General features: G+C 30.6%; 1 protein-coding gene and 1 long non-coding RNA gene across 5 annotated transcripts in view; one reads left to right on the top strand and one right to left on the bottom strand.

Annotated features, from left to right (window-relative positions):
- The window catches only part of LOC130664824 (uncharacterized), a 77,775-nt gene extending 69,912 nt beyond the window's left edge, over window positions 1–7,863 (top strand). The window contains exon 3 of the long non-coding RNA XR_008989472.1: window positions 7,701–7,863. This is a non-coding gene — a long non-coding RNA (uncharacterized LOC130664824). The remainder of the gene's footprint in view (window positions 1–7,700) is intronic.
- Window positions 1–15,784, bottom strand: part of LOC130664823 (zinc finger protein rotund-like) — a 129,485-nt gene that overhangs the window by 73,323 nt on the left and 40,378 nt on the right. For 2 of the 4 annotated variants that reach the window (XM_057464933.1, XM_057464934.1), the window contains exon 2: window positions 5,211–5,510. In XM_057464933.1, coding sequence (XP_057320916.1) covers window positions 5,211–5,510 — 300 coding nt within the window. Of the gene's footprint in view, window positions 1–5,210; window positions 5,511–6,819; window positions 6,943–15,784 lie in introns of those variants that run through there. The other 2 variants (XM_057464937.1, XM_057464935.1) reach the window with 2 other exon arrangements.

The raw sequence follows: 15,784 nt of genomic DNA, 5'->3' as shown, positions 1-15,784 counted from the left end.
AACGATGAGAAAATTTATATAAAAGTATGTAGTTTGCCCAGCGGGTGGTCAACCCTTGAGATTTTTTACGCGTCCGCAAACATAATCCCTTAAAACGCTTAAAAGTATTTAGGATAATTTTTCTTCTTTCGAACCCTTATCCACACATCTATATAAATATATATACATATATATGTATATTTTTCATCCCTTAGTTGCCTAAGTAAGAATATTTCGCAGGACATTATGTAGAGACATTACTTAAGGGTGTGAGAGAACTTTCTCTTTCACTCTCGCTGTCTTTGGTTACGAATAATGACAATAATGAAAACAACCCCTTAAAGATTATGCTAAAAATAAAGAGAGAGAGAGTAAATAAATTTCGTCATTGCTCATCCTCATTTCCCCTACTCGTGCGATCTTAAAAATTAAAATAATGCTTCCTAAACTAAGAACGGAGGGGGGTTGGGACAAAAGACTGCGTGAGCTTAAGGACCAACTTATAAAAAGAGAGTGAGAGAGACGAAGTAAATTTAAATCAATTCAACCCTTCGCTTGTTATTTTTTTAAATATTTTTTTGCCATCATTTTTTTTACTTAAATTTTTTTTTTTGCTATCTGAGCAAATGCAAATGGACCAACGACATTTATCGCGGGGTCCTTTTTTTTCGGGGCAAGAACGATTGTTTAAAAGAGAGTCGAGATGAATAACGCGGACGATGATGACGCCCGGGGGCGCCCGAACCGTTTTGTGGAACTAATTTTTTAGAAAATTTTTTTCGACCTTTTTTTTGCTGAGGATCTGCTGGGAGATTCTGGGCCAGCGGCTCCTGGCTGCTGGTTTCTGGTGACGGATTGCTTCTGAATGGTTAATTAATTTAACTGAAAATTTTTGGCGCTTTTTTTACCACGAGTTTAATTGGATTTACTTGTGACGGTTTGAATTTTTTTTTTTGTTGGGGTTTCATTTTTTATTTTTAAAAATTTCGAAATTGAGGTTTTATATAAAAAAAAAAAAAAAAAAAAAATGCACATATAGAAAATTTAAAAAACTATGTGTGCAATTTTTCAAAATATTTTTTTCTTTTAATTTATCGTTTTTGAAAGAATCCAAAAATTTGTAGTCAAGTACTGAAGTTAGCTGACGATAATTTTTTGATTTAAAAAAAAAAATGATAAACAATAAAAAAAAAAAATATTAAAAAAATTGCACCTATAATTTTTTTAATTTTCTACATGTGCATTTTTTTAGTTTTTTTTTTTTGTAATTAATTTAATAAAAAACAAAATCCTAAAATTTTTGCTCAAGTACTGAATTTAGCCGACGATAATTTTTTAATTTAAAAAAAAAATGATAAACAATAAAAAAAAAAAATATTTAAAAAATTGCACCTATAGTTTTTTTAATTTTCTACATGTGCATTTTTTTAGTTTTTTTTTTTCGTAATTAATTTGTCAAAAAACAAAATCCAAAAATTGTTTATCGTCTGATAACTTCAAAACTAAATGAGTGTGAATGCAGCAGATATGAGAAAGTTTTTAAATTACAAATAACCGAATTTAAAAATGAAAAACATGAAAATAAAAAAATGCACATACTGATTTTCAAATTCTATGGACGTGTATTTTTTTAATTTTATTAAATTCACATTTGATTTGCTGATTTCAAAATTTAAAAGATGACAGCTGTCAGAGTAATTCACACTCACGATTACTAAAAATCAAATTTAATTTTTCGGCCGAAATTTTTTTTGTAAATGAATTATTCACTATTACATCACTAAAACCGCTTATAAAAATAAACTCGCTCCCGAAAAAGTAAAAAAAAAAATTATGCAATCAGAATAAAATTTAAAAATATAACGTGACACATATGACACTCGAAGATGCAAAGTGATACATTTAAATGACTAAAAATTGTATAATATTTGAGTATGGACCCATTAAGAGTCCTCGATGTCTCAAGTGCTCGTCCTCGGTATATTAAAACATATATACACATATAAGCATCGCGAGAAATGGTAAAAATAAAAAAATAAAGACCGACTAGAGAATCCGAAGGGCGAAAAATGCAGATTGGATGTTATTGTCTTGAACCGTAGGTTAGGGGCCTGAAAAAAAAATGTTGTGTCCCTCCTAGGAGAAATTACAGAGTCCCCATAGCAGCCCAGTGTGATCTTAAATGTATACACAGGTCCAGTTTCTCTACCCATTACATATGAGTATAAAAAAGTAAAGCCACACTTTGGTGTCTGTCTCATCCTCATCTCCGCCGTGAGAATATAAGATAATTTACATACTGCAGATTATTTAAATAAATTTATTATCCTCGCTCATTCTTTTATTTATTTTTTTATTGTCATATATTGCGCGTTGTTTTTGACTCAACCATATAATACATACACTACACTCTCTTATACCCACTGTCTTTCTTTAACTCTTTTACTTTCTGGCCTGATATCCATACTAGTGATGCTGATGCTGGTGCTAACACTAGTCTTCTCTCAAGTACGCTTCCTATTCGCATTCAAATAAATTCTTTTATTTTTTTTAAGGGCGACGACACGCTCATCGCGACCCATCCTCACTCACTTTTAAATTTATGCAACAACTTATAATTTACGAATTGAAAAAACAAACGTCTATAGTTAAATATATATGTATGTATGTATTTATATATATGTTTTTTGTAATATGATATTTTTATAAGCTCCTACATATGAGAACTCAATACTACAATTTTTTAATTGGCTCTTTATAAACAGGACGAGATTAAATCTATTGATTTTTTATGATAATTTAATGAAACTTGAAATTCATTTTTGGAATTTTAAATATTAAAAAAAATTTTTTAGACTTTTTAGGTGGACAAGTACTTTAATTAGACATTATTTTGATGGGAAATTTGATGTATTGTGATATTTAATTATTATTTTAAAACGTGAAGTTAAATTCGGTGGATTTGAAAAAAACCGCGAATTTCAAATAATTGTTTTAAGGTTTTTTTTGAGACCGCGTGAATAAAAAAGACTAATTATGGATTAGTTTAATCAAAATTTGATAAATTATCATGTGGAATTATTTATTTTTATAAACAAACACTTTTTGCGACTCAAATTAATTTGAATTTGATTTAAAAAAAAAACCGCGAAATTTAAAATTTGATTTTATGACTTTTTGTGAATGTAAATTTTTTCATTATTTCAGGCAAAATTTAATGAGCTACGACATGCAATTGTCGGTTTGTCTGAAAAAAAATTTTTCTACTTAAAACTGAATTTAAATTTCGTTAAAAAAAAAAAACACGGAATTTGTTCATTTTCATTTAAAAAAAAAAATTTAGACTTTTTGGGTGTGCAAGTACTTTAATTAGACATTATTTTTATGAGAAATTTGATGTGTCGTGATATTTAATTATTATTTTAAAACATGAAGTTAAATTCGGTGGATTTAAAAAAAACCGCGGATTTTAAATAATTTTTTTGAGGTTTTTTTTTTTTTAACCATGTGAATAAAAAAGACTAATTATGGATTAGTTGAATCAAAATTTGATAAATTTTAATATGGAATTATTTATTTTTCTAAAAAAACACTTTTTGTTATTCAAATTAATTCGAATTTGATTTTTAAAAAAACCGCGAAATTTAAAATTTTATTTTATGACTTTTTGTGAATGTAAATTTTCTCATTATTTCAGGCAAAATTTAATGAGCTACGACATACAATTGTCGGTTTATCTGAAAAAAAATTTTTCTACTTAAAACTGAATTTAAATTTCGTTAAAAAAAAAAAAAAACACGGAATTTGTTCATTTTCATTTTAAAAATTTTTTTTTGACGTTTTGGTGGACAAGTACTTTAATTAGACATTATTTTTATGAGAAATTTGATGTGTTGTGATATTTAATTATTATTTTAAAACATGAAGTTAAATTCGGTGGATTTAAAAAAAACCGCGAATTTCAAATAATTTTTTTGAGGTTTTTTTTTTTTAAACCGTGTGAATAAAAAAGATTATTTATGGAATAGTTTAATCAAAATTTGATAAATTTTAATATGGAATTATTTATTTTTCTAAAAAAACACTTTTTGTTACTAAAATTAATTCGAGTTTGATTTTTAAAAAAACCGCGAAATTTAAAATTTGATTTTATAACTTTTTGTGAATGTAAATTTTCCCAAAAAAAAAAAAAAAATTTCTACTCAAAAATGAATTTAAAACAAAAAAACAAAAGTGCGGTTTTTAAATTTTTTTATAAAAGTATTTTTATTTTTTGAATAAAAATTTGAAAAATTTTATATTTTTCTAAATAAAAAGTGTAAAGTAATTTTTAAAAAATTATTTAGACATTTTTCAAATTCAAAGGTGAGAAATAATAAATAACTTTTTTCGAAATAATTAATTTAATTGCACATCTGCCGGATCAATTTCACCAAAAAAAATTTAACCACAAAAAACAAAAAAAAAAAAAAGGATTAGTATCTAGAGGAACCGGAACAGGAAAAGCGAGTCCATAACCATAAGCAAAAAAAAAATTTGAATATCGCAGATCGAAAAAAATGCTGAGGAATGATGCAAAAAAAAAAAATTAAAATAAAATAAGAAAAAAACCGGGGGTTATAATCGAGCAGGAAGCCCCGTAGCCGTTGGAACGTTTCAAGACAAAAGGATTTTTTTTAAGGACTTTTTTTTCATTAGGTTAAAAAGATCTGCGAGTCCTCATGACCAAGTACGTCACATTATTTTATAGTGGACCAAGTCTCACTCATAAATAAATACGTTCATGTGCTTGCGAAAAAAAAAATCCTTTTTACCACCACCTAGAATTATATCTATTCAAATGAGCATCCTTCGAAGAGCAAAAAATAAATAATAATAAAAGTGAAGGCCCTTAATTTTTTTTCATCCTTTAAAAACTTCCCTCGTCACTTTTTTTATTTTTTATTTTAAATATGTACTTTTTTTTTACCCTATCCTTGCTTTCTTACTTATTCTCTTCCGCATTTCCGTTTGTTTGGAGTTTTTTTTTTTTACATACCGACAGATTTAAATTATAGATGATAAATTTTTTTCCAAGGGGTAAAATGCGATAAATTTTTTAACAAAAAAAATTCATTTGAATTAAAAAAATTTTTAGGCGGCCCTACTTACCCCCAAAAATTTTTTGGACTTTTTCAAAGCTGGACTTGATAAAAAAAAAAAAATGTGAGTCAAGTAAATAATAAACTTACGTCACTGGAGAGTCCATTGTTCCAAGGATAAGGTGGCTGGGAAGGCGATTGCTGTTGATGGTGGACTCCACCGACCCCGGTTGTGGAATGGGGGTTGTGAATATGCTCAGCCATAACACTGACCCAGTGGGCCAGTCCCCCACCCCCGCCACCTCCTGTGGCGGTGGTTCCTGTCCCGGTGTTGCCATTCCCCGTCGCGGTTCCATTATTTCCTACGGTTCCTCCCCCACCTCCTCCGCCGTCTTCCGCGGCGTCTGACCACGCGAATGATGCTTTCTGAAAGTATAAATTTGAAGGATACTAAATTAATTGTTATGCATAAGTTCTTTTCCATTTGTTGCTACTAGAATTTTAAAATAAAAAAAAACCTTTTGAATTCAATTCCCACGTCAACTATCAATCTTACGTCAAAAATTCACATTGACAAATTTGTAGCCAACAAAATTTCCTACAAAATTGTCCCCAACTATTTTCCATTATCTCCTAAAAGTTTCCCAAAATTTTAAATCAAAGTTCAAAAAATTTTCTAAGCCCAATTTTTGACTATTTCATATATATAGTATTTTAAATCAAAATTTCTGCTAAACTACTACCCCTACGACAAAAACTCACATGATCAAATTTGTAGACAACAAAATTTCCTACGAAAATATCCCCAACCATTTTCCATTATTTCCCACCAATTTCCCAAAATTTTAAATCAAACTTCAAAAAATTTTCCAAGCCCAATTTTTGACTATTTCATATATATAGTATTTTAAATCAAAATTTCTGCTGAAATACTACTCCTACGTCAAAAACTCACATGAACAAATTTGTAGCCAATAAAATTTTCTACAAAATTGTCCCCAACTATTTTCCATTATCTCCTAAAAGTTTCCCAAAATTTTAAATCAAAGTTCAAAAAATTTTCCAAGCCCAATTTTTGACTAATTCATAAATCTTGTGTTTCAAATCAAAATTTCAGCTTAACTATCAATCCTACGTCAAAAATTCACATGAACAAAATTGTAGCCAATAAAATTTCCTACAAAATTGTTTTGAACCATTTTCCATTATCTCCTAAAAGTTTCCCGAAATTTTAAATAAAACTTCAAAAAATTTTCTAAGCCCTATTTTTGACTAATTCATATATCTAGTACTTAAAATCAAAATTCCTGCTCAACTATCAATCCTACGTCAAAAATTTACACGAACAAAATTGTAGCTAACAAAATTTCCTATGAAATTGTCCTCAATCATTTTCCATTATCTCCCACCAATTTCCCAAAATTTAAAATCAAACTTCAAAAAATTTTCCAAGCCCAATTTTTGACGAATTCATAAATCTACTACTTCAAATAAAAATTCCCGCCAAACTACCACTCCTACGCCAAAAATTCACTCAAATAATTTCGAAGCCAACAAAATTTCCTCCAATAAACCCTCTAACATTTTTTTTCCAAACCCAAGCATTCCCAATATAAAACCAGACCCCACAGCCCAAGTAAAAAAATCCCTTTCCAAAAATTATCTCTTCCTCAATTAATTAATAATTAACAAACAATTAATTAATGAATCCCTTAATTAACAGTCTCCATAAAAATTACTTAAAAGTGCAAACCCTAACCTCATCACTATCATCCCGATGTAACGCAAAATTTCGCGGAAATGCCGGGACACTGCTGACACTTAATTCCTTAACGTCTTTGGTCTCCTTGATGTTTCCCATCGCGGCGTTAAAATTGTCTTTGAAATTAACAAAATTTTCTTTAAAATTATTGTACCCATTGGTAGTATTATTAAGAACAGTCTTACCCAGAACCGCACTCGCGAGTAAACTTTTGTACAAATCATTAGGCAGCATGAATTTTTGTTCGCGCTCACCATTTCCATTTCCATCCCCATCCCCGTTCCCATTTCCCTCCCCCTCACCCGCACCCTCTGCAAGATCATCACCCACAGGCACATCACCAATTACCTCATCATCAATCCCGTCTTCCTTATCCTTAACACACGAATTATTGGACAACTCGCTGTCAACCTCCACCGACGAATTAGACCCGACACTTACACTCGACATTTTTTTTTCTCGCGGATGTTTTAAAAAAAAAAACACTAAAAAAATTGATACCTCGTATGTTTTTTTTTTTTTTTCAAGACGGAATTTTTTATTTAATCAATTGATTGCTTATTTATCAGTATAAATATTTTTAAAAAATTAACTATATTTTTTTTTGTAATTCACTAAAATTGCTTTTTATTTATTTATAAATTTATTTATTTGAATGCACATTAAATAGGAACTTTTGCGCGCGCAACTCATTACAGGTTGCTTCTAATTGGCTGGTTAATTAACGCGGGAGAATAACCACGCGGTCATTGAGGTCTCTGGTGTATAAAATATTTATAAATATTTAAGTGAAAAAAATATTAACGTTTTATCATTAAAAACCTCCACGTAATTACTAATTTATTAATTATAATAATTATTATTTTTTTATAAAATAGCACTGGAGGCGGGCACGTGCCCGGACATGCATGATTGGACATCAGCCCGGCGGCCGATGAGGCCGACCGAGCACTCAGTCTTCAGAACTCTAGGTTGTAGTCAGCCGACGGAAGACATCAAGTCCTGGTCCTGTAACTCGGCCAAAGACACCTGGAACTTGGTAAGTTACCATCAGAATTAACCTGTCCCAGTTTGATTGTCAACGACTTCTGGGTAATTACCACTAAATCCTGGATTTAATGATCTCCGGCACCTGGAACTTGATGACCTGACCCTGGTACTCATGTATTAGCATCAGAAATTAACTGTCCCAGTTTTAGTACCAAGATCCAGTTGGTAGTTGGCACTAAATCCTAGATTTCCGGGTCTTTGACACCTGGAACCTGATGATCTGAACCTGGTACTCAGTAGATTACCACCGGAAATTAACTGTCCCAGTTTGTTTATCAAACCCCACTTGGTATTTATCACAAAATCCTCGGATTACTGACCCCCTAGACCTGGAACTTGATGTTCCGAATCTGGTACTCGGTGTTTTGGTATCAGAAATTCATTGTCCCGGTTCTGTGGTCACTTACGACTTGGTACTTTGTCCAAAACAAGATCCCATGTCTTAAATCCAGATATCGGACAGGCGAAATCGAGTTAACGTATCACGTTTTTAGTCACTGACCTCAGTTATATGTAAAAGGGTTTATATTTTTTATATGTACACGACCGGGTAAACCGCGCGACTGGTAGATGCAGTTCGTGGCAGAGTATAAGGAAGCGGAAGCCGCTCTCCTCGCGAGGGAATAAGGAAAAGCGCGCACGCTTCGCCGCGGCCACCCGCCTCTATCGGCGTCGTCTTCTTCGTCTACGTCTACGTCTTCTTATTCTTATTCTTATTTTTCATCCTCTTTTCTTACTCTTTATATACCTACTCCTTTTACTTTCTTTTATATCCTTTCCTTTCCTTTGCCATCCACCCGCCCAACGTCCAACCAAACATCCACACACGTATGATGAACCCTCACCCTCACCCTCATCTTCACCCCCTTGAGCCCACGCTCACTCACACTGACATTACTTGCACGCGGGCAACAGTACCGAGGATGCAATAACGAGGATCGAGGGGGAGATGAAATAAAAAAAAATGTAAATACATTTTTTATAATAAATTTTTATTTTCGTTATTCTTAAATTCTTACGTCTCTTCTCTATCTAGTCAAGTCCCCGGAGCTTAGATGGAGACCGCGAGTCCGTTGGTGGAGTAGAGGGCGAGTAGAATTGGAAAAATGGAAATAATAAGAGTTGGGTATGGGGTGAAATGTAAGAGGGTCTTGGTCTTGGACCGTCTGAGGAGAAAAATGCGCAGTGCAGTCTGCGCGATATCTTTTCTTATTCTTATATATGTTGGAAACACACACGCACACATACGAGTGTTTAAGATCTCGATAGAGGGAGTCATCGATTGAAATTTCTTATTTTTTAGTTTTATTGCCGGGTGTTGACTTGGGATTTCCTTTTTATTATACTAATTTTTCACTGTCCAATTTTATTGGTTTTATTATTTTGGGTACGAAGGGGAAGGGGAGGAATTATTGTGGTGACTTTGAAGAAATTTAGTATGATTGGTGGTAAATTTTTTGTTTCACTAGATAGATTATTTTGTGATATAAAAAGGGTATATAGATTTGTATAATGATCAAATTTATTTTACTTGAGGAATTAAAATTTTTGATCATTTTTTTATGGTACTTTTACCATAAAAAGGTGGAAAGTTAACTTGTTATAGGTCATTTTACGCGGAATTGGCTGAATTTTGGAAAAAAATTTTTGGTTTTGATGAAAAAAATTTATTTAGTGATGAAAAATGCATTTATATGAGTATAATGATCAAATTTGTGGTATATAGGGAATTACATTTTTGGAAAAATTTTTTTTGGTACTTTTACGCGGTGGAAAATTAACTTGTTATAGGTCTTTTTACGTGGAATTGGATGGAGTTTGGAAGAACATTTTTTGGTTTGATGCAAAAAAATTATTTAGCAATGAAAAATGCATTTATATCAGTATAATGATCAAATTTGTGGTATTTAGGGAATTACATTTTTGGAAAAATTTTTGTTGGTACTTTTACGCGGTGGAAAATTAACTTGTTATAGATCATTTTACATGGAATTGGATGAAGTTTGAAAGAACATTTTTCGTTTTGATGAAAAAAATTTATTTAGTGATGAAAAATGCATTTATATGAGTATAATGATCAAATTTGTGGTATTTAGGGAATTACATTTTTGGAAAAATTTTTTTTGGTACTTTCACGCGGTGAAAAATTAACTTGTTATAGGTAATTTTACGCGGAATTGAATGAACTGTATGGAAAAAATTTTAGTTTAGATAAAAAAAAATTTGTTTAGTCATGAAAAAAAAATATATGCGACTATAATGATCAAGTTTATAATTAATTTGAAGATCGAAATTTTTTAAGGAATTTTTTTTTTGTAGATAACTGAAGGGTAAAGTACTATTGTTACAGGTCATTTTACTCGGGATTAAATGTGCTTTGAGGTGGCATTTTTACTTTTGATGAAAAAAATTTTTTTGACAATAAAATATGCGATCAACTGTGCCCGTATGTATAATGATCAAATTTACTCAATTTTTTGACTCCAAATTTTTTTTTTAAATCAATTTTTGTAAAAATTTCATATTTCCCTCGCGAAAAATTCATCCGCCATTTTCTGCGCTATATAATGCACGTACTTTTGTCCCAATAATTTGTGTAAAAAAAAAAACTGTAATTAACCATCACCGAGTATTCAAATCCTTCAAAACCGTTAACGTCGGCCATTAATATTAAAAAAAAAAAAAAAAAAAAGAACGACAATAGAATTTGATAGATGACGTGTTGATACAACAGGTACTTAGTACTTCTAAATCCTAATTATATTCATGTCTTAAAAAATTTTTTTCTTAACAAAAAAAAAAAAGTACGTGACTAAAACCAAGTGGCCAGGATTTTTTTTCGAATTTTTTTCTTTCGCTTTATGTTATTAGTACGGTGGTAGTTGTAGAGAGGAGTAGGATAGCGGAATCTGAACCTAACCCTATAACGGTATCCCCAATTACCATTATCCTATTGACATGCAGATAAACGTTCACACACTCGTGGTGGCTCGTTGGCTTTTCTCTCTTCTCTACTATTTTCAGATCCTGTCTTCTTCTATTTAAAACTTAAATTCAGAGCAATGCTAAACCTTAACCAAACAAGCAGTATCGTTACCCTTAAGACCCTTTTCTTATACTTTTCATATTTTTTTTTCTATGCCACTGCTCGTGTATATTTTTATGTCATTCTACTTGTAGTTATATCTTTAGCACTATTGCGGTGTTGATCATCAACAATAAAGGGATGTCCTTTATTTGTATTTTGGTTTTTTAAGGCGTAACCCGGAAGTCGTGTTTACAATACTTAGATCAACTATAAAACCTATACTACAATTGCCAGTATTAGATTTTTAAATTTATCCGTAAATATGAGAGCTTCATTTTATTTTTTAATTCGTGAGAAATATCGCTAATAAATAAAATATCATTTTTTTCGGCTCTTGTTAAATAGAATTTATTTTATTATACACGAAATTTTATAAATTTTAATTAGTAGTGAGAGCAAAAAAAAATTTTTGGACTAGAAATAAAATTCCTGGAAAAATTTATTTTTTTACTTTTTTTGGTGAAATTAAAATTCAGGCCTCAAAATAATGGACATAAATAATTTTCATTAAGGAAAATATTAAACAAAAATTTTTTAAAAAATTTCCAATCAAAAATTCAATTTTCGGATTTTTTTTTTATAAATTGTATTTTTAGATCGTGAAAATTTTTTCAAAAAAAAACAAAATTTACATCTCAGGACAATAAATTCTCTACTGAATGACCTACTGACCCCTAAAAATTTTATCACTTAAAAAAAAAAATTTCTCGTATTTTTCATTAAAATAAAATTTTGAAAAAAAATTTAAAAAAAAAAATGACTCGTGGTCTCTCAAAATTTAGTTAAAATTACCCGTAGTAAAAATAATTTTCCCTACTAGAAACTCGGACAGTTAAAAAAATTTGAATTCCATTTGGCGGGAAAATTCAAAAATAAAAAAAAGAGTGAACGTTAAAAAAGAGAATAAAAATAAAATTATGTAATAAATGGTAGCGTGAGATAGTAGGATTTAAAAGGATGAGATTAAATATGTAGTTAAGAAGGTAACGAAGGTGAAAGGGGTGAAAGTTAAGCAGTAAGTGTAAGTGTAAGTAGTAAAAGTAATATAAGGATTGGTAAAGATAGTAAGGGTGAAAATTAAAGAAGCGCTAAGCCAGAGGCTAAACTGAAGAACCACTTGTTGAACAGAGTTTGTGGGTGGTAAACGACAGTAAGGGTGTAGTGGGTGGGTTTGTGAGAGCTTCAGACCCGTGGAAAGAGACTACAGTCAAGTAGAGTAGAGTAGAGTTGAGTCGAGTTGACTGAATGAGCTGAGAGAACGTGAAATCGAGGGCTGGGGGAGGAGGACCTGCAGAGAAAGAGAAGAAAGAGGGAAAGAAGGGTATGCAGATGAGATAAAACCTCTGTGTAACTAACTTATAACTTTTGTAACGGCTACTGATGCTTCCATTGCGCTGCTTAAGGAGTGGAGAGATCACTTTCACTCTTACTTTTTATTTTTTTTTTTTGTTTTTATTGGGTTTTTAAGAGGGATAAGATTTTAATTTAATTTTTTAGTTGGCTTAGATTATTTTTTTTTTACCAATTTGTTAAAATTAATTGCGCTGGAGATTAAAATTTTACTTTGTTTTGGCGGGAAAAAAAAAATTTGAATTTTGAGCGGGAAAAATTTTTAAATTTTATTTTTGTATCGACGATCAATTTATTAAGTAACTTAATTTTTTATGGAGGGAAAAAATGAAAGAAGGAAACGATAGAGAAATTTTTTTTTTTTTTTTTTTTGTGAGTCGGATGCTGTAATTTATTGAATTATGAGTGAAAAATAGTAGACGTATTTTTTCTGACGAATGGAAAAAAAATATTAAAAATTTTTGAGTTTTCCAAAATTTACTGAATTTAAATTTGACTTAAAATTCAAATAAATCTAAAAAATCCCTCATTAAATTTAATTCGCTAAAAAACAACAGCTTCCCTTAAAATAAATCTCTCAATTTTATAAATTTTATTTTTTATCCTTTAACGGGGAAACTGGAGAAGAAAACTGGCGCCAGGACGTCGCCGACTCCAGACTCAGACTCCCGAGTTGTTCCTTGCAGCTCCCGTATCCAGCATCGACCCAGATCCCGTGGCGTCTTACTCTTTTTCTTTATATTACTTTTATTCCTTCTGAGTTACACCCGCGACAGAGACAACGCAAAGATAAAAACGAAAACAATAAAAATAAAAAAAAATAATAATAAAAATAAAAGAGGGCCACAACCTCTACGATTGAGGTAGGTTTTGTTTACCACCCGCTTTAGTTTTTTTTTTCGAAAAAAAAAAAAAAAAAAAAAATATTCTTTTTGCGATTGGACAAAGAATTTTACATCCGGTAACAAGTTAACCAAACTAATATTAAATCCAATGGGTTTTACATATATATTTACATATATTTTTTGGTAATCAATAAAAAACACACTCATAGATTTTTCCTACATATATATATTTTTTTTTACAAAATTATAAAAAATCATTTTCAAAATTTTTTGAAGGTCCGTTTTGCCCGCCAGGGAAAAAAAATTTTTACTACGTCTGGAAATTTAATTTAAGTCCCATTTCGCCCACCCCTGCTCTATACATATATTTTCATATATTTTTGAAAAAAAAAAAAAAAACTTATAGATTTTCCCTCCACATATAAAAAAAATATTCATAAAACATAAACATATATATTTAATATATATATTTTTCTCCAAATATACGTAAGAAAAATCTATGAGTTTATTTTTGATGAATTTTTTTATAAAAAAAAAACGAAATAAAAATATAACAGGGATGTAAATGTGTTCAGGGAGGTGGAAATATGTGCAGGGGATTGGAAATGTGTGCTTGGGGGTTGTGATATATCTAGATAAATTTTTTCGTAGTGGACATATGTATGTATGTTTATACGTATATATATAAATATATGTGTATGAGTAAGTACAAAGAGGAACGAGGAGAGAGAACAAAGAAGGAGGGGCACATACATATATTCCACGTACCCACCTCCTACCCTCTACTCGGTAAGATTTTTCTCAGGTGGCCCAGTTCGCCCCCATTGGTTATTGCCTGCACTTCTGGTGCACCCCCTTAGTCGAGTTTTTCCACCCTTTCGAGCTCTCTTTACCACCCCGTAACTATAGCCACTCGGCGTGTGTTATGTACGTACGTCCCTCTTTTATGCTTTCGTTCTTTCTCCCTCAAGCTCCAATACACAATACTTTTTCTTGTTTACATCCCTTTTTTATGTCGATAAATCTAACATTTTTTTACTCAAAGGCTTGGGGAAATTGGGTGTAATCTTCATGACTCGTCTTCCAGATTTTCTTGTTTTTTCAGTCCAATTTGCGGACTTTCAAAGTTATTCAGAAGTAAAATTCTACGCACGGAAAAAAATAAACTTTAAAAATTACTATTTGAAATTATAACCCGGAACCCGGTTGTCAATATGGCGAATTTTAATATTCAAATAGTAAATTTTATAATACGTGTCGTCTATTTTCTAAGTATTAGTTACGATTTTTAAAGTTCAAATAGTAATTTTTCTTACATAGACAATAAATTTTCATACTTATCCTGTAATTATTCACGTTTTAATCATAAATAAAAAAAAATTACTACATGGAAAGAAAATTATGGCAGCGGTTCCCATAATTTTGTGAAATTTTTTCCTATACCATCATAGGAATTACGACCATAAATTATGGGAGCGGTTCCTATAATTATAGGAATGTTTCCCATAATTATAGGAATAGTTCCTATAATTATGGGAATGATACCCATAACACTATAGGAATGATTCCTATAATTATAGGAATGGTTCCTATAATTTATAGGAATACTTTCTATAATATTATGGGAATCATTCCTATAATTTATGGGAATGGTTCCTATAATTTATAGGAACCATTCCCATAATATTATGGGAATGGTTCCTATAATAGTATGGGAACTATTCCCATAATATTATGGGAATGATTCCTATAATGCAATTGGAATGGTTCCTATACCATTATGGGAATCATTCCCATAATATTATGGGAATAGTTCCCATACTATTATAGGAACCATTCCTATAATATTATGGGAATGGTTCCCATATTATCATGAAAAAATTAATTTAAAGAAGTGTGGTAATCACTTCTACAATACACAGAAATATTAGTAAACATAAAAACAAAAATTCAAACATAGAAAAAAAAATCGTATTTGGTAAAAAAACATTAAAATTTTTAACAAGAATTTTTTGTCAGCACAAAACATTCAAGAAAATTCAAATTTTGGGAAATTTCTACACTATTGTGCAAAAAAAAAATTTTATGATATTAAAGGGATGGTTCCCATAACATTATGGGAATAGTTCCCATAATATTATAGGAATAGTTCCTATACCAATATGGGAACTATTCCCATAATAGTATGGGAATGATTCCCATACCATTATGGGAACCATCCCTATAGTAGTATAGGTACTATTCCCATACCATTATGGGAACCATTCCCATAATGCATAGCAAAACTTCCCATAATTTTCTTTCCGTGTATTTAAAATGATGGTATTTACTGATCACTTTATCATTATATTACTTGTCATTCTCAATTTATATAGTTCATTTTTTTCCGTGCGGATTTTTATTTTGAAGTTTTCCAGCAAAAAATTTATCGAGTACAAATCCATTTTTCTGAAAATCTTATCTTTAGATTTTCATGTTCTCTAAATTCCTCTCGACATGAATAATTTCAAGCTACCCCGAAATTAAAAAAAAATTAAAAAATATTCTGGACTTCCCAAAAAAAAAATCTCAAATATCCCATTTTATAAATACCCAAATATTCACTTAATGGCGACCAGCGCACGATGGT

Source organism: Microplitis mediator, chromosome 3 (genome assembly GCF_029852145.1).
Source record: "Microplitis mediator isolate UGA2020A chromosome 3, iyMicMedi2.1, whole genome shotgun sequence".
Lineage (NCBI taxonomy): Eukaryota > Metazoa > Arthropoda > Insecta > Hymenoptera > Braconidae > Microplitis > Microplitis mediator.
Note: the sequence above shows the minus strand (reverse complement) of the source record. Positions and strands in the feature narration are given on the sequence as shown.